Genomic DNA, 19,511 nt, shown 5'->3' with positions numbered 1-19,511 from the left:
GCCACCTCTTCTTAATATCTTCTGCTTCTGTTAGGTCCATACCATTTTTGTCCTTTATTGTGCCCATCTTGCATGCAATGATCAGGCAAATTTGGCCTTGGAGTACCGAATATAGCAGGGCAAAGGCTAACAGAGTTTTGCCAAGAGAATGCACTGGTCATAGTAAACACCTTCTTCCAACAACACAGGAGAAGACCCTACACATGGACACCACCAGATGGTCAACACAGAAATCAAGAAGATTGATTATATTCTTTGCAGCCAAAGATGGGAAGCTCTATGCAGTCAGCAAGAACAAGACTGGGAGCCGACTGTGGCTGAGATCATGAACTCCTTATTGCCAAATTCAGACTTAAATTGAAAAAAGTAGGGAAAACCACTAGACCATTCAGGTATGACCTAAATCAAATCCCTTATGACTATACAGTGAAAGTGACAAATAGATTCAAGGGATTAGCTCTGATAGAGTGCCTGAAGAGCTATGGAAGGAGGTTTGTGACATTATACAGTAGGCGGTGAGTAACACCATTCCCAAGAGGAAGAAATGCAAAAAGGCAAAATGTTTGTCTGAGGAGGCCTTACAGAAAGCTGAGGAAAAAAAGAGAAGCGAAAGCCAAAGGGGAAAAGGAAAGATATACCCATCTGAATGCAGAGTTCCAAAGAAAAGTGAGGAGAGATAAGAAAAACATCCTAAATGGCATCTTTCTCCTAAAACCAGTTCTGCCTAGTCCTTTGCTTTCCCCTTTCCCAAAGCCTGTTCTCTCTTTTTTTTCTTTTGGTTACTCCATCTTCTTAACAGCCTCCATCTGATTACTCGCGACTCTAGTTAGTATTTATTTTATTCTGATTTTCATGGTGCATTTCCATCTCTGTCCCAACACAAGATCTTGGAAGATTTCTGTATTATGACTGCAAATCCCACAACTTGTACGTTTGCAGGTACACAGCAGGTGACCAACAAGTCTTGGTAGAATGGCTTAGTGAATGTTAGGAAGTCAGGTTTAAATTGCTTTAGGGGCATGGATCTTGTCATATACTTTTTTTTTCCGGCCATCCTCCGGCCCACATTAACATAGTAAAAGGCATAGGAAACAGTAAATACATATATATCTTACACTGAACACTGTGTCTGTTATTGTAACTGGGAGTTGCTGCAACAACTGGATGTAATTTTAATTTTAAAAAAAATGCTCTGCTATTGAGGAAAAAAAAGTCCCTCAGACTCAGCTCCCAGCTAAAATCATCCAGAATCCAAGTTTCCCACCCCTTCCAGTGGCCTGATGTGCGACGTGGGAGGAGCAATGAGCAAGTTGGGCCAGAGCAGCAGGGAGAGCGGGCTAGGGGAAGTCCCGGAAGTCATTGACCAGAGCAAGCAACCGCCTCTCCGGGATCAGCTCGGGCTGAAGTCCCAACAATAACAGGCGCGCGGGTCGGGCGGGGGCTGTCGGGGGCTAGAGTTTGGGGGCGGAACCCGTTTTGGGGGAGGCGGGTGGGACGCTTCCCAAGGCCGCAGGGGATTGGAGGAGAGAGATGAGGGGCGGTGGAGATCGAGGAGTGGGCCGGGGAGCTAACGGGTCGACCGAGGCGAACGAGTGTTGATTGGGTGGCACAGAGGGAGACGGACCAGAGCTGCCCGGGGATTGGCCGGGGTGGGCTGTGAAGGCGTGGCCAGCACGCGCGAGAGGGAGCGCGAGGGAGCGGGCGGCCGGCCTGCCTGCCAGCCAGCCCGAGCCCAGGACGAGCGCGGTGGGCAGGGGTCGGATTGCTGAACGCGGCTCTGGAGGCGCGTCGCCCCAGCTGTCCTCCGCGGCTCGAGCACCCCATTTCTCTCCCTCCCCTCCCTAGCGCTCCGGCCTGGGGTCCCGGGGAGGGGAGCGGAGGGAAGGGACGAAGAAGAAGGAGGTTTCGCGGAGTGCGGGCGGCGTGGGGCGAAGCGCGCGCTGCCTCTTGCTCTCCCGCCGCTGCTTTTGCCTCCTCGCCCGGTGCCGCGGCCCCGGGGCGGCCGCACTATGCAGGCGGACTGCCGGCCGCCGCGATGGCGAGCCGGGCGGTGGTGAGAGCCGGGCACAGCCCTCAACGTTTCCTAGTCCGGGCCGCGGTCGCCGCCCCCGCCCGGGCCGCGTTCCCCCTCTCCCGCTCCTACCCCCTCCCTTTTCGCTCCAACTCCTCCTCCACCTCCTTCCCCAGGCCTCTGTTCCTCGTCCTCTTACTTATCCTGCTCCTGCTGCTCGAGGACGCCGGAGCCCAGCAAGGTGAGTTCTTCCCAAGGAGTGCGCTGCGCGCGGGGCTCCGGGGGCCGTGGGGGCGCCGTGGGAGCCTCTGGGGCGCAGGGTGTCCGGGTCGTTACGGAATCTGCAGACGCGCAGGGTAGTTGTGCGCTTCGGTGCCTCGCCAGACCTGGTCCCGCACTCGCTGGGTTGAATTGCAAAGCTTGGCAGGCTGTTTTTCCCCAAGTTGGCGAGGCTTTACTTTTGGGGGAGCCCATTCATTTTTTTTTTGAAAAGAGGGAAGTGAGACCTTGCTATGAAGACCTCCTTTGGGCATTGGATTGTTCTGGGGAAAGTATTTGTGAGGAAAAGGAGAGGTTTTGGAGATGCGCTGTCTAATGTTAAGCTAAGTGGATGGATGGACAGAGTAAAACGGCCAGGTAATTGAATAGCATCTTAAATCCATTGAAGGGAGTTGACGACGATTATCTTTTGTGAAAGTGTCAAGTTCAAAATCGAATAGAGTTTATTCTGGTTATCTTTGAGTCTTGGATTTAGAACATGCCCTTTGCAACCCCTGCCTATTCAGGATGGTGGTCTAGATAGATTGTTTGGGTCAGACTCTGCGTCTGGGACCCAAGGCAGCGTGCTCTATTGCCCAGACGGAGCGATCCGTATTAAATGGGCAAGCCCTTACAGAAAGTGACAAAACTTCTTTCTTACTACAATCCTTCGAGAACCTATTCCAGAGCGTATAAAGCTATTTACTTAATAATCATGGTTGAAAGAGAATGCTGGGCTGATTTCTTCCCCCTTTTAGTACTTTTTTCAGGCATTGAACAGCAATTTTGAAAACAATTTGACATCAAATTATTGAACACATTTCTCCATTGAATTTCCATTTTATTACACTGAGAGAGATAAGAACTGGATTGTTGCTTAACACTTGGAAGATATTTGTTTGTTTGTTTTTAGGTTGATCTCCACGTTTAAGTCCAGCTTAATGTTGCTTTCATGTAGTTTTCAGTAGAGTATGGAATCATGGTCTTAAGCAGGTCATTGTGAAGATGCTAAAACTTTGACAGGCATGTGGAAATATAATGTAAATGGAAACAATGTATTTGGTAAACTGACCTCTTTCAGCTCTAGGCAGCATTCAGGTTTCAGTTAGATCATCTTCTTAATCGAATTCTTGAACATCAGCACTTAATAAATTAGAGTGAAATTCCTTTCCTTCATTAAAGTTTTAGAACCTATGCTTCTATTTTCCTCCTGGTAGAAAGAAAAAGCAAAACAGGATTATATTAACATATGGCTAACACTGATTGAATGGGTCTTATTTTGTGACAACCCTTAGTGATTTACATCTATTAACTCATTTAATCCTCACCACAGCCCTCTGAGTTAAGTATTGTTATCCCATTTCAAACATAAGGAAACTGAGACACCCATAAAATAAGTTATGTTGATACAAAGTATAACTACATAAGCAGGATACTCTGACCACTTTTACTTATTTCAGAATCTGAAAGTGTTTATGTCATGTTTAAAAAAAAAGATCTTTGAATAGTTTATAACTGATTAAATGTCTCCTCTGCAAATGGGACAATTGCCTTGTTTTTAGAGTTTCTCAAGCCTGGCCTAATTAAACATGCAACATTACCTTTTTTTTTTTTTAATTTTAGTTTTTACCAAGCATTTTAACAACTAGGGTATCTGGTTCTCTTTCACAGTGTCATGTTTATAAAAACATCTGTATAGATTAACACAAATAGAAATGATCCTGATAATTTAAAAGACCTGATTTCTAGTTCTCCCAAGTTGATTGGGTAAATTTTGTAAAATCACTTAAGTTGTTTGTACCTCAGTTTTCTACATCAGTGATATGAGTATATGCCTGTTTCTTAGCTTGATAAAAATGAAATGCTAGTACATAGGAGTCTGGCAAAGGGTAAAGTACAAACAGCTATAACTGATTATCATTGTTATCATGAGCTTACTAAATTGATAAAGTAAGGGTCATTTAGGTATACATCACCTGAAAACCCAGAAATTGTATGGCATTTGAATTCCCCAATTTTTAAAAAATTGTATTTCTTACTCAGCGGATCCGGATGCAGTCTGTGGTGCCGTCCGTGTTACCGGTCTTAACAGATGTGCTTTAGGGTCCACTGGGATTCTTCACATAACCTGGAAGGAAGTCTGACTTTGAAATGAGAAGCAGTGCTTTAAGATGCTTATAGAATTTTTTCTAATGGGGATGTCTACTATATTGTAATGTTAAGTTACAAGCTGGAGTTTTTACTCTATCAGAAGTCTTTATAATAAGATTGGAAGGAGATAATAAAATGATAAAAGTTGTCTTTTGATGGTAGAGTTGTAAGTAATTTCTTTATGCATTTTCCAGTGTTCTGCAAATTGCAATAAAAGTAAGCTGTGAGAAAGTGTTTTGTGATATACAGATTTTTTTTTTTCCTTAGCCATCCTAGGTAGAAATGCATTTAATATGTATTTTGAGGTAGAAATGTATTTCAGGATTTTTTTCTTTTAATCTTTCAGACCTCATTTTGAAGTGGAAGATGCTACACTCATTCCAGTTAATGCCACACATTAATGCCATTCTTCAGCAGATTTTCTGCTGACCAAATGTTTTTTTTTCTTTTTATTTGGTCTAGAATAAAATTTGTCATTGGTCTGAAAACTTGTCAACCTTTCACAACAGAGATGTATTTAATCTTACTTCATTAATATATTTGTAATTTCTGTTTATTCACATCTGTTTGACTATGATGCTGTTTTAGACATGGCTTATATTTGTGTCTTGAGTTCTGAGTTTGATATTAAGTTCATCTTCAAAGTCTTTCTTGTTTTTATCGAAAGCATTATTTACCTATAAAGTGTATGTCTCTCTAAAAAACTTAAATTGGTGGAACTTATGCTGATTGCCTATTTGTTACTGTAATAAATTTACTTAATAGGAAGTTCCGCAACTGAATGAATTTAAGTCTTTGGTTTACATTATGACTGTAGGAATTTGTGTCGCCTCATCTCAAAAGCTCAGCTTCCTCATTTGTGTCATGGAAGGTTTGCCTACCTTCTGGGTTAGAATTTTTTTCATTTTGGCTGCGCTGAGCCTTCATTGCTTTTGTGCAGCTTTCTGTAGTTGCGGTGCATGGGCTTCTCTTTGCGGTGGCTTCTCTTACTGTGGAGCACAGGCTCTAGGGGGCTCGGGCTTCAGTAGTTGTGGCACGCACACTTAGTTGCTCCACAGACCAGGCAGGGATTGAACCCATGACCCCTGCATTGGCAGGCAGAATCTTATTCACTGCGCCACCAAGGAAGCCCGTAGATTAGAATGTTATTTGAATGTGGTAAAATATCAGGGGAATAAATTTTAAAAATCCATTGAGACTGACTTCTTTATGCCTATGAATAGAAAATATTCATGAAAGTAATTATTTTTGTTAGCTAATTTAATAAATCTGTCAAATTCTTTTTTAAAAAGAATCATTCAGTTTCACAATGATTTTTGAACTAATGTGTGAAAAAAATGTACAGTCTGTCAGTAGTGCCTTTATTTGCTTGTGATGCAGGGAAATAGTTTTTGAGCAGTATTTGTGAATTGTTGGAAATGAACACGTCCCAGTGCAAAGAACATTTATAATTATTACTAATATTGACATTAGGTTAATTTAGAATTAACCTAATTAATTATTTTTGGTCTGATGAAACATTAGGGCTCTTAAGTTTTTCCCTGGTGGCTCAAACAGTAAAGAATCTGCCTGCAATGCAGGAGACGTAAGTTTAATACCTGGGTCTGGAAGATCCCTTGGAGGAGGTCACGGCAACCCACTCCTGTATTCTAGCCTTGAAAACTCCATGAACAGAGGAGGCTGGAGGTCTACAGTCCATGGGGTTGCAAAGAGTCAGACATAGCTGAGCAACTAACACTAGGGCTCTTATATATAGTTTTTTTGAGAGGCAAAAATCAAAGCATGCTTTTTCTTCTCTATTTCTGATGAATTTTGCATAGTGGAGATTAGAAATATAGCACATATTCCATGTGTTAATGATCAAATTTAAAATCCATATTTTAAAAGCTTGTAAATTAAAAATTAATTGTAAAATTACAGGTTAATGATTTTTAGGTAGATTTCCCAATGTTATCAACAGAGAGGAAACTTTATTTTGTTCTGGAAATAATGAATAGTTCTGTGTGAACATTTAAGTTTCATTCTAAAAGACCAACAAAATGTGTTAAAGTATCAGTACTAGAATTTAAAAGATAATGAATTAATTAATTTCCAAAAAGAAAGCATCAGATTATAGTATGATGAGGAAAGTCTTGATTTACATAGAGTTAGACTTTAAATATAAGATTGTACTTTACAAAATAAACCTAGGGTATGAAAGTTCAGGTGGTAATCCTAGGTATTAATTAAATGCATGCAAATAGATGGTTTTCACTTCCACTTCTTGACTAGTTGGAAGGATGTGGACTGATAACATGAAACTATATAGATCAGGAAAAGCTTTGTAGAGGGAGTGATATTTGCTAAATGTGATTGTTGATATAGGAAGTGAGACCACTTGGCAGTTTTTCTTGTGTGGCTCACAGATTCAGTTTATTTTATAACAACCTTATGGCCTTAGCATTTTATTTATTTTAAAAAATCATACAGATAACAATTATATAACAATTACTCAAAACCAAAAATTTAACTAATAATTACAGTCTTACCTCTAATCTATCAATTTATAATTTTTGTTGGGCTTCCTTTGTGGCTTAGCTGGTAAAGAATCCACCTGCAATGCAGGAGACTGGGGTTCAATCCCTGGGTTGGAAAGATCCCCTGGAGAAGGGAAAGGCTACCCACTCCTTTCCCTGGAGTATACTCCTTTCCCAGTATTCTGGCCTGGAGAATTCCATGAACTGTATAGTTCATGGGGTCGCAAAGAGTCGGACATGACTGAGTGACTTTCACTTCACTTTACTTCATCTTCCTTTCTAGTCCATGTTCACACACCTACATAATCTTATGTGGTTGTAATCTTAGTAGTGTGGTGTTATGTTCTGCAAACATACATGTTAAAATTAATATAGGCTGATTTAGTAAACAGAAGGCTACTTTGAAAATATGGCAAGACAAAAATTTTGAAATTAAAAATTTTTTCACAGGACATTTATTCTTTATGAAGTAATTACTATATTGTTCAAAAACTGCTATTACATTATTTTCTTTAATCCATTTGATTAAATTCTTCATTTACGATAGGATCTTTAAGAAAGTATGTCAGTTCAAACGATTAGTTTAGAAACCCACATAATGCTAATTTTCCAGGTCCTTATGTGGATTGAATCAGTATACTCTATTAGTACAAAAAAATACAAATAGTCACATAAACTCGAACTTAATGAATGCCAGTGTCCACTGAAGCAGACGGATAATGGAATGATCTTAACAGGCTGCTAAAGCATCGCCTGCTAGATCCACCTGCACTCTGAAGGTACGTAGTTGGAAGAAGATCTTTGGCTAGCTGCTTGAGTTACTGGAAAGACCAAGATGCACAGTCCCTCAACTGCTTTCTAAGGAGAGGAGGCTCAGCGTTCCTTGCTTCTGTGGAGTACAGTTTCTGGGAGTTTGCAGTCAGGACTTAATTGCTTGGGATCAACTCTCAGCATGAGAGAGTTCCAACTATAAACTCCCAGGGTGTGTGCACATATGTTAACACAGCCCCAAGATAGTTATGAACGAGTAAAATACTGTCATTGTCTTCAGGGATCCTGCAGTCTAGTTAGGGTAATAATCATCTTCGAGTTGGAGCGTGTGTGTAAATAGTCAGGGAAAGTTGCACAGTGCTGTGAGTTTGAAAAGGAGAGTAAGCTCACAGTGCCTAGGGAAGTAGGAGAAACCTTGCTGATAAATGGTTTTATCAGATCAGCTGTTAGGGTCAGTAGATTCCTAGTTCACAGGGATGAGTGACATTTAAGGAGTAAAGATCACAGCATCAGAATAGCAAGGAGTCAGGAAACTTGTGAGTGTCAAAGCCAGCCCTGCTGCGGTGAGTAGCATGCCTCAGCCTCTGGCCCTGGCCCACTGCTTCCTCCGCAAGCCCCATACCCTGCACTCTTGCCCCATATTTGGGCAAATATTTGTTGGTTCTTTTCTGAGGGCTGTGGTTCTGTGCACTGGGGCACTGCCCTCTTGGAGCTCTGTTAATACTTCCGTAGTATGTCCAGTAGCCCCTTTACCACCTAAGATAAAATCTACCATCTTCCCAGTATCTAGACTCCTGTGCTTTTATAGCGAGAGGAGTCCTTTGCGTTTTATATATATTTTTTCAGAATCTGGCCCCTCCCTTCCTTCTCTGACTTTATCTCATCCCTCACCCTTTATATATATATATATATATATATAGTTCTGTGTAAAACTGAGATTTTTATTCCTCTCATATGTAATTTGATCCTGTTTTACCTTGTTCTCTCTACTGATCTCTTTACATGTATCATTTTCTCTACTTGAAGAGAAAGAGCCCCTTTCCTTATCTGCTTGGTCACCTCCTTGTTATTTAGTTGCCGAGTCGTGTCCAACTCTTTGTGACCCCATGGACTGTAGCCCGCCAGGCTCCTCTGTCTATGAGATTTCCCAGGCAAGAATACTGGAGTGGGTTGCCGTTTACTTCTCCAGGGGATCTTCCCGACCCAGGGATTGAACCCATGTGTCCTGCTTGGGAGGCAGACTCTTTACCATTAAGCCCCCCGGGAAGCAGTAACCTCTTATCATCCTTCAAACCTTCCTCAGTATCATCCTCTCTGAGAAGAGTTCTCTTGTCACCACATGTACTCATCTCCAGATGGTAATTCCTAGTTTTTTCTGTTCAGTCATTAATCACAATGTATATTAAATATTTATATCTGGCAGAGTTTTATTCACTTTCTAAATTCTAATACTTACCATGAGGTCCGTCATTCAAAAATGTGAATTTGGGGTAACTCCCTGATGGTCCAGTGATTAGGACATGGTGCTTTCATTGCCAAGGGTCTGGGTTCAGGCCCTGGTCAGGGAACTAAAATTCCACAAACCACTCAGCTGGGCCAAAAAAAAAAAAAAATTCAGAACTCATTTCTGCAGTGAATTTGCTGCCCCAAGCATGTTATTCATTAGTCTCTGGGCACCTGCATGTCCTTCACACTGTTGTCCTTTGTCTGATTCCCTCAGAGCCTGGGCTTCTTAGTTCCATGGAAATAGAGCCTTTTCTTGAACCTTAACCTGCTTGCACAGGGCCTGACATTCTGCCCAGTGTTCTCCCAGCCACCCTCTTCCCAGGAGTTAGACTCTTTTGCTTTCGTAATGAGAGGAGTCCCCCCTCAACTGGAACTCTGAACAAAGCCACGGCTGCTATTTAGAGAACACTGCTGTGTTGCCCTGTCAAATAAGTTGGTCTTTAAGAGCTGTGCTAAGCCAAAATCAATGAAAGCCAGTGAGGTGCACTCCTTTGCCCTCTCATTCAGATTTTGATTTGAATAGTCACCTCCAGCTTTATAAAACTCCCTAGTTTTGGTTCTAGTTGTTGCCTGCCTCCTTTTTCTTTGCTGGCTGAAATTCCTGGAGCACATTCAGGTAGCTTCACTAATCTGGTGTCAGAGGAAAGTAATGCGAAACAGGCTGGAAAAGTCAGTGGGGACAAGATTGTGGAGGACTTCCACTGCAGGGCAGACTGAAGCGTTTGTACCTATGTGATATTAGCAGTGACATCACCCTTAGCTACCTCTGCTTCTACCCAGTCCCTTTGCCCATTTCTGGATCACCTGTCTCAGCCCAGGTCCATCATCCCATTGATGCTTTTCCCCATGTCCTGGATAGATCCTAAACCTGGCCCACATGCCAGTCCCCACCGCTTTCTCTTGTTCTGAATAGCTCAGGGTTAAGGCGTGTGACCTTTGTGACTAGATCTGCCTCAGATAAGGACCATTGGTCGAACCTCCCATGGGATTTCTGCTCAGCCACAGCATCGTGACTGACCTGCCTTGTCCTAAACCCTTGTCCTGTTCTTCATCCCTGCAAGTAAAACTACCTCCTGCCTTGCCTTTTCTTCTTCCTCAAATCATCTCTTCCACCTTGTCCAGAACCCTGCTTTATTGGGGAATATAAGTTGTGCTTTTAGTATAATTTAAACTTCCATGGTGCTTCTTAACCGTGTATCTGGAAACACAGTCAAGACGCCACTGGCTTATATATACATCTTTTCTTTCAACTGGTTGCTTTGCCCGCAGCTTATATTTCTCCTTTTTTTCAATGACCAACTAACAAGTAGACTAAATTTGTGCTGTACATTTTCTTAGTGTCTAGCACACATATTTGTTAAATGATGATTTCCTTGCAGTCTAGCTTCTGCTCTTCTGCAAGTGTCTTTTCAACTGTGAGTTTGTTTTTTTTTTTCTTTTAAACCCGAGAGGTTTCTTTGTCTTCATTATTTTTTAACTTGGATGGAGTTTGAAAGTATAGAGATGTTGGAGTCAGACATATATGGGTTTAAATATTAATACTAGGCATGTCACGCTCAGTGTTTTTTTTTTAATGTATAACTCACCTCTGTAGAATGCATGAGGCTGTGACCAAATCTAGGCAGTTGCTAAATTTTGGTTCAGTGAGTAAAACAACATGTGAATGAAAATTTTGTTTCTCTTTCCCTACTCTACAGTTAAGATTTCCATTTTCAAGTGTTGGCTTTCTGTTGAGATCCAGTGCTTCTCCATCCTTCTGGTCCTTCTTCCCATTTTCCCTACACTTACTGTATAGGAAAGTTCCACCCCTAGCTTAGTGAAGGGGTCAGGCCGTGTAGTGAAGAAATGAGACAGCAGGGTGTGATTGTTCATGTGAAATATCCTTACTTGGCCTCCAGCCCACCGAGACCTTAATACAGGTTTTGGCCCCTCGCTTTTGGCCTCCCCTTTCTCCAACTTCCTACCTGTTGATAGACTTCAACTTTCTTTGATCTCCACCCTCAGATCATTTTCAGCTTCATGGTTCCTCTCTCTCTTCCAAGCATGACCTATTTCTGGTTACTCTTTTTATCCTAGATGCTAACTTTATAGGTCTGGATGTGAGACATTCTGTTGCATGGGTGGAGGAAGAGTGTTTTAGTTAGGAGGGTTATAGGGAACTGAAAATTACACATGCTTAAAGTAAAAGGTAATTTTGGGGAGCATTTTGAGGTAGTTTGCGGAATCTTCTTAAGGACTTAGCCAGACTAAGCTCTGAGAAAAGCAGAGATGCAGCCAGACCTCAGACACCAAGGGCTCTGTCTTGTTACAGTCAGGCTTTCTCTGTATGTAGCGGATCATGGCTGCTGGCAATCCTCAAGGCTTATGGCCTCAGCACTAGAGAGATTCTGGGGTTTCCCTGACATACAAGGGCAGGAAATGGGAGGGCAGGGTAAGTTGGCCTCAGATGGGCCCAGTGTGAGTCAGTACCCACCCTTGGACCAGTTAGCTAACCAGGGGGCATGTGGTCATATGAAAACTGTTGCAAACTACAGAGTAGTTCCCAGAAGGAAGGGAGGGTACTAGATACGTAGACATCATCTTCAGAGAGATTGTTCACATTTATAGAATCCACTGCACTTTATGTAAGTTCTTACCAAGCCCTCACAGTTACCTTGGGAGATGGGTGGTATTATTCCCATGTATAGTTGAGGATGTAGAGGTTAAGTGCTAGGATCACCTCAGAAGTTGGCATAGCTAGAATTTACATTGGAAAGTCTGTCTGATGCCCAGGCCTGTGTACTTTCTGTTGTATCACTTATCTACCATTGTGCCTACCCTTGTGTTTTGAGTTCATTATTTTCTAAATTCGGCAGCATATGTTAAGAACCCAGTGCGCCTTGTTTCTATGTCTGTGGCTACCCAGGCAAACAGAATACCTTGCCTGCCTAGCAGAGTTCTACAGCTGGTGTGGCAAACCGACATAAATGTGCATAATTAAGCACATTCAATAAAGAGATTTTAATAATGGAAATGGAGAGAAAGACCTGGACTTTCAGAAAGGTTTCCCAAGAGAACACTGAGTAGGTATTTGCCAGGTGGCTCTGAGGAGTAAGGACATTATTGTTGGCAGAGCTGAGAAGTGCAGAGGAGAGAGTGGGTGGAGCATGGGGGAGTTACCTGAGAGCCCATCGTTCCAGAGCGGGGGCAGAGAGTTTGTGGGAAAAGTTGAGATGAGATGGGAAAGGGAGTCAGGGGACAGATTATAATGGACTTTGTATTCTTGTCGAAGAGTTTGAGAACAGTTGAAGGTTTTTAAAATGAGCGACCTGCATGACCCAGTCTAAGAAACTGGCAGGAGTGTGGGCAAGTGGATTGGAGACGAAAAAAAGGAAGTGGAGGGAACCTGTTAGAGAACTCTTGAAAGGGCCTGCACTTGTTCAGAGGGACTAAATTTAGAGATACTAAGGAAACAAAGTATAAAACTTAATGACCAGTTAAATCTGAGAGAGCAAAGGTCAGTTAAAAATGCTGTTTTTTTCCTTCTGGAATTGTCTTCTCTCTGCTTTCAGCACCTCCCTCATCCACAAGTAATTGTCTAGTTAATTGCTATTTATCCTATGCATGCGCACGCACACACTGTATCACATCCATTACTTCCCTGCAGTACTCAACATTCCAGAAATTATTCATTAATACTATGTCTGTCTTACTATTTTGTAAATTTTGTAAGGACAAGGGCCTTGTCATTTCTCTTGTTCTAACACCTGGTTCAGTACTTGGCACATGGAAGATGCTCATTGAATCTTGGTACATGAGTTTGAATATTGTGGAATTTCTGAGCGGAGATGCTTAATATAGAAGTAGATGACAGATTTGAGAATTAGGAGAAAGGTTGGAAACTTTGGAGCACTCTCCACCTAGTGGTAACTGAAGTCAGGGTGGAGAGATGGCCCTGGCAGCATACAGAGAGAGGGGAAAGAGCTGGAGAACCGCAGAGTCAGTTATCTGTAGTCAAAAGATGTCAGCTAAGATGCTGGAGAAGTGGCAATTAGAGAGTTTAAAGAAGAACTAAGTTGGGGAAGAAGAGTTCTAAGAAGGAGGGAGGGCCGATAAGGAAGGAAGGAAGGTGGGAGGGAAGGAAAGGCCAGCAATACCAGATGCTGTGGAAAGGTCATAGATGATAAGGATGGCAAAATATCTGTTGACTTGGCAGCTCGTAAACTGACCGCTTTAGTGAATAGTCCCATTGGGAAGGTAGGTCTGTGCTTCCTGGTGCTGCCATAACAGATCACCACAAATTTAGACGGCTTCAAGCAACAGAAATTTATTGTCTTACAGTTGTGCAGGCTGAACTTCAGAAAGTCAGGTATCGGCTGGGCCATGTGCTGTCTCTGAAGGCTCTAGGTGAGGGCCCTTCCTTGCTCCTTCTAGCTTCTGGGAGTTGCAGTCTTTGGAATCCCTTTGCATCGTTCCAGTCTGTGCCTCTGAAGTTGCGTGGTATTTTCCCTATGTCTGTATCCCTGTCCAACTTTCCCTCTTTTTATAAGGACACCAGACACTGGATTAGGATTTGTCCTAATCCAGTATGACCTCATTTTAAATTGATTACATCTGCTAAGACCTGTTTCCAAATAAGGTGACATTCATAGGTTCCAGGAATTAGGAACATATAATTTGGTTGTTGGGATAATGGGGTCTAGGGGGAGCGCAATCCATCCCACAACTGTCTAGAAACTGAATTATTGTATTTTGAGCCTAGAATGGGAGGGCGTACAGGAGGAAAAGAAATAAGACAGCAAACGTGGAAAACGGACAAAGCTCTCTCTATAAGAAAAAAAAAGTGGGAAAAAGTGGCAGATATTGGGGAACACTGGGTGGAGAAAGATTGTGTGTTTTTTTTGTTGCTCTCATTGTTAGAATTCCGAAATTTATTAAAAGCGTGGACCCTTCCTAGGCGCCACTGTAGCAAAATTGTACCTGTCGTGCAAATGTAAAATTAACACATCAAAGATTTTATTCAACTCATTAATTAGTGAAGGAATCAGTAAGAGGTTAAAATGTGTCCAAAGAGTATTTGAGAGACTAGGTGTTCAGATAGGCAGTCTTAGGCTGTGATTGCTAGATTAGATGACTAAAATGGGCTATTAGGGCTCTAAACTGTAATATTTGGATTTTTTTTCAACTGTCCAGCAATTATATACATCTCCACAGGACAAAAATCTACAATTTTATAGGAATAAAACTAGCATATGACCCAGCAGTCCCACTACTAGGCATATGCCCTGAGAAAACCCAAAACTGAAAAAGACACATGTACCCCAATGTTCATTGCAGCACTATTTACAATACCTAGGACATGGAGGCAACCTAGATGTCCATCAGCAGATGAATGGATAAAGACACAGTGGTACATATATATAATGAAATATTACTCAGCCATAAAAAGGAACCCATTTGAGTCAGTCCTAATGAGGTAGATGGACTTGTAATTTAGAGCCTTGCCAACATCTGCTGGATCATCGAAAAAGCAAAAGTTCCAGAAAAACATCTGCTTTATTGACTATGCCAAAGCCTTTGACTGTTTGGATCACAATAAACTGGAAAATTCTGAAAGAGATAGGAATACCAGACCACCTGACCTGCCTCTTGAGAAACCTGTATGCAGGTCAGGAAGCAACAGTTAGAACTGGACATGGAACAACAGAATGGTTCCAAAGAGGAAAAGGAGTACGTCAAGGCTGTATATTGTCACCCTGCTTATTTAACTTCTATGCAGAGTACATCATGAGAAACGCTGGGCTGGAAGAAGCACAAGCTGGAATCAAGATTGCCGGGAGAAATATCAATAACCTCAGATATGCAGATGACACCACCCTTATGGCAGAAAGTGAAGAGGAACTAAAAAGCCTCTTGATGAAAGTGAAAGAGGAGAGTGAAGAAGTTGGCTTAAAGCTCAACGTTCAGAAAACAAAGATCATGGCATTTGGTCCCATCACTTCATAGGCAGTAGAGGGGGAAACAGTGAAAACAGTGTCAGACTTTATCTTTCTGGGCTCCAAAATCATGCAGATGGTGACTGCAGCCATGAAATTAAAAGATGCTTACTCCTTGGAAGAAAAGTTATGACCAACCTAGACAGCGTATTGAAAAGCAGAGACATTACTTTGCCAACAAAGGTCCGTCTAGTCAAGGCTATGGTTTTTCCAGTAGTCATGTTTGGATGCGAGAGTTGGACTGTGAAGAAAGCTGAGCACCAAAGGATTGATGCTTTTGAACTGTGGTGTTGGAGAAGACTCTTGAGAGTCCCTTGGACTGCAAGGAGATCCAACCAGTCCATTCTGAAGGAGATCAGCCCTGGGATGTCTTTGGAAGGAATGATGCTGAAGCTGAAACTCCAGTACTTTGGTCACCTCATGCAAAGAGTTGACTCATTGGAAAAGACTCTGATGCTGGGAGGGATTGGGGGCAGGAGGAAAAAGGGATGACAGAGGATGAGATGGCTGGATGGCATCACTGACTCAATGGACGTGAGTCTGAGTGAACTCCGGGAGTTGGTAATGGACAGGGCAGCCTGGCGTGCTGCAATTCATGGGGTCGCAAAGAGTCAGACACGACTGAGCGACTGAACTGAATTGATAACACAATGAAGTGAGTCAAAAGAGAAAAACAGGTATCATATACTAACACATAGATATGGAATCTAGAAAGATGGTACTGTTGAACCTATTTGCAGAGCAGCCGTGGAGACAGACGTTGAGAACAGACTTATGGACACAGCTTGAGCGGAGGAAGGAGAGGGTGGGATGTATAGAGACAGTAACATGGAAACATACATTCAGTTCAGATCAGTCGCTCAGTCTTGTCTGACTCTTTGTGACCCCATGAATCACAGCACACCAGGCCTCCCTGTCCATTACCAACTCCTGGAGTTCTCTTAAACTCATGTCCATCGAGTCAGTGATGCCATCCAGCCATCTCATCCTCTGTCATCCCCTTCTCCTCCTGCCCCCAATCCCTCCCAGCATCAGAGTCTTTTCGAATGAGTCAACTCTTTGCATGAGATGGCCAAAGTACTGGAGTTTCAGCTTTAGCATCATTCCTTCCAAAGAAATCCCAGGCCTGATCTCCTTCAGAATGGACTGGTTGGATCTCCTTGCAGTCCAAGGGACTCTCAAGAGTCTTCTCCAACACCACAGTTCAAAAGCATCAATTCTTCAGCTCTCAGCCTTCTTCACAGTCCAACTCTCACATCCATACATGACCACAGGAAAAACCATAGCCTTGACTAGACGAACCTTTGTTGGCAAAGTAATGTCTCTGCTTTTCAATATGCTATCTAGGTTGGTCATAACTTTCCTTCCAAGGAGTAATAACCAGTGGGAATTTGCTGTATGACTCAGGGAACTCAAACTGGGAATCTGTAACAACCTAGAGGGGTGGGATAGGGAAGGAGGTGGGAGGGATGTTCAAATGAGAGAGGAGGAACATAGGTAAACCCTATGGCTGATTCATGTTGACGTTTGGTAGAAACCAACACAATACTATAAAGCAATTGTCCTTCAATTAAAAAATAAATTAATTTAAAAAAGTCTGCAAGTTTATGTCCAATGAAGACTAGGGCCTTTAGTTGATGATAAATTACAAGTCCAATTAAATACTTTGCTCTGTAATTTTTGGGCAGCTTTTGGTCTCTATGGCATTTAAAGTTTCTGCTACTCACCTTTTTTTTTTTTTTTAGCGTATTTCCAAGTTTCAGATAATTTTTCTGCCATATTTATTATAATCTACTGAAACAGAGATGGGGGCCTGAGAACCTAATGTTCTAATGTTGACGAAATTTTGAGAAACACTGAGTAAAAATACTGGTGACTTTCAATGCCCATCTGAGATCAGGATCCATTATTGTAATGACAGCTGTTCCTTAGACTGTGGTGGTTTTTTTTTTTTTTTTTTTTTCCAACCGTGCTTGGCTCCTGGGCAGAGAGATCATTTGATCCCAGGTGGAGGGTTTCCCAGGACGAGAGATCCTCAAGAAGGCATAGTGGCCAGAAAGTGAAGGTACCAGGAAGAGTGTAGTTCACACACTGGATGTGAGATCCAGGCTGGGTGGGGAAAGAAGTAAGGCTAAGGGCCACATAATAGATGGGGAGGAAAGAGAGAAGTTCACAGAAAGCCAGCAGTGGGTGTAAGAGAGCCGAAAGGTCAGGAGACTGACCAAAGGAGTGAGACATTAAAGTTTTTGACATTCACAGGTGGGAGGAGTCTACAGTAATAGCAAAAACAAAGTCTAGGTTGTGTTTTCATGAGTCACTGAAGTGAAGTAGAGGTCATCTGGGAGAAGATTAGTGAGAATTACTTTCTCATGATTTATACTTTTCACAGGACACTGTAGTCGAAGCTTTAAAGCTGCTGTAAATCTTCTAAAGTAATGAGCCATTGTTCTGATGGCTTAGCGAGGCTGTGCCAAACGCACCAGATCCACATATGATTCTGGTCTTCATGACTGTAATAAATACCCTCAGACATTTATTGAGCACATTATTGTGGATTAGGCCCTTGATAGTAAGGAGGGTCAGAGAAGGCAGTGGCACCCCACTCCAGTATTCTTGCCTGGAAAATCCCATGGACAGAGGAGGCTGGTAGCCTGCAGTCCATGGGGTCATGAAGAGTTGGACATGATTGAACGACTTCACTTTCACTTTTCACTTTTATGCATTGGAGAAGGAAATGGCAACCAGCTCCAGCGTTTTTGCCTGGAGACGGCAGAGCCTGGTGGGCTCCCGTCTATGGCGTCGCACAGAGTCAGACACGACTGAAGCGACAGCAGCAGCAGCAGTAGGGAGGGTTTTTTTGCTTTGTTTTATCTTTTTATTTATTTATGTATTTATTTATTTTTGGTCGTGCTGGGATGTTGTTGCCCTGTGGGCTTTCCTCTAGTTGCGAGCGGGGCTACTCTCTGGTTGCAGCCCATGGGCTTTTCACTGCGGTGGCTTCTCTTATTGCAAAGCACGGTCTCTAGGGCACGCTGGCTCAGTTGTTTTGGCTTCCCGGCTCTAGAGTTCAGGCTCAGGAGTTGTGACACACGGACTTAGTTGTTCTGTGGCATGTGGGATCTTCCCGGGCCAGGGATCTAACACGCATCTCCTGCACTGGCAGGCAGACTCTCTACCACTGAGCCACTAGGGAAGCCTGACAGTAGGTGTTTTCATACAGTACCTCATTTAATTCTTCCCCTATGTGGTTTGAGATAGTAGTATACCCATTTGAAGAAAAACTGACCTTTAGCAGCAGTAAACAACCTTCTCAAGATCACAGTGAGTGGTAGGGCATTTACATTCATCGTGTGACCCCAGGGCCCATTTGCTTAACCATTATGTTCTATGTAGAGTGTGTGCTTGGTGGGGATTGAAGAGGATTTAAACATCTCACTTTCCTTCATGTGATTCAGTTTTGTAAATTATTATTACATGCAGGCAGGAGTTTGGGCTTAAAGATCGAGCTGGGAGCTGTTTCTTTTCCTTAAAATTGCCACCATAACCCTCTTGCGGCTCTCAGCACGTATCCATCTTATTGCAATATTTTTTCAAAAAATGAATGAAATTAAAGTATGGCCTTGAAATATCTTTTTGAGATTGTCGTGATGCAGCTTTAAAAATCTTAGAGTAATAGGATTTATACAGTACTTTGTAGTCTGAAAATTCTTAGTGCTAAATAATGCATTAAAAATTTTCATTGAAGTCAAATGAAATAATGAAATAGGATATCCTGATTGATACTTGCAAGTCGTTCTTCGGAACACTTTCCTACTCTGAATGCCTCTCTTCTCCATTTCTTATAAGATCTCACAGATGTGTTACAAGATGTGACAGAAGTGACTCTTATTTAGAGGAAGTATATAGTCAGACTCACCCGTGCACTCTGACAAAAACCCGTGAAAGTCCACTGGAAAAATATAAGCCTCTCCTAGTTTATGATGATTGTAATGAAAGTTGCCTTGCTCTACGTTTTTGGCATATTTATGCAAGTTTCTTACATTTGTGTTTGTTCTTGTTAAAGAAAGTGTTTTTTGAAGTCCTTTCGTGTTCATGTTAATAAAATTAAATAAGATAATGTTTATTATTTTTACTAGTAATGTGACTACAATATGGGGTTAGCTGGAAGGTTACATAAAATCAGCATCATGAGCACATGTTTATCTGAAAAACACACTTGAAGTTTAGAAAGCAGCCTAAAATAAGCATGTGTTCTTTGCTGTATTAATTCACTGCTATTTAAATTAACATTCCTTGTGTTTTCTCTTGAGATATATAGTAAAA

The 19,511-nt window shown here is 42.2% G+C and overlaps 1 protein-coding gene across 2 annotated transcripts in view; it reads left to right on the top strand.

Annotated features, from left to right (window-relative positions):
- Positions 1-1,597: 1,597 nt before the first annotated feature.
- The window catches only part of DCBLD2 (discoidin, CUB and LCCL domain containing 2), a 90,114-nt gene continuing 72,200 nt past the window's right edge, over positions 1,598-19,511 (top strand). The window contains exon 1 of one of the 2 annotated variants that reach the window (XM_061439494.1): positions 1,598-2,252. In XM_061439494.1, coding sequence (XP_061295478.1) covers positions 2,036-2,252 — 217 coding nt within the window. In that variant the 5' untranslated portion in view covers positions 1,598-2,035. The remainder of the gene's footprint in view (positions 2,253-19,511) is intronic. The other variant, XM_061439418.1, reaches the window with a different exon arrangement.

This window comes from Bos javanicus, chromosome 1, assembly GCF_032452875.1.
Source record: "Bos javanicus breed banteng chromosome 1, ARS-OSU_banteng_1.0, whole genome shotgun sequence".
NCBI lineage: Eukaryota > Metazoa > Chordata > Mammalia > Artiodactyla > Bovidae > Bos > Bos javanicus.
Note: the sequence above shows the minus strand (reverse complement) of the source record. Positions and strands in the feature narration are given on the sequence as shown.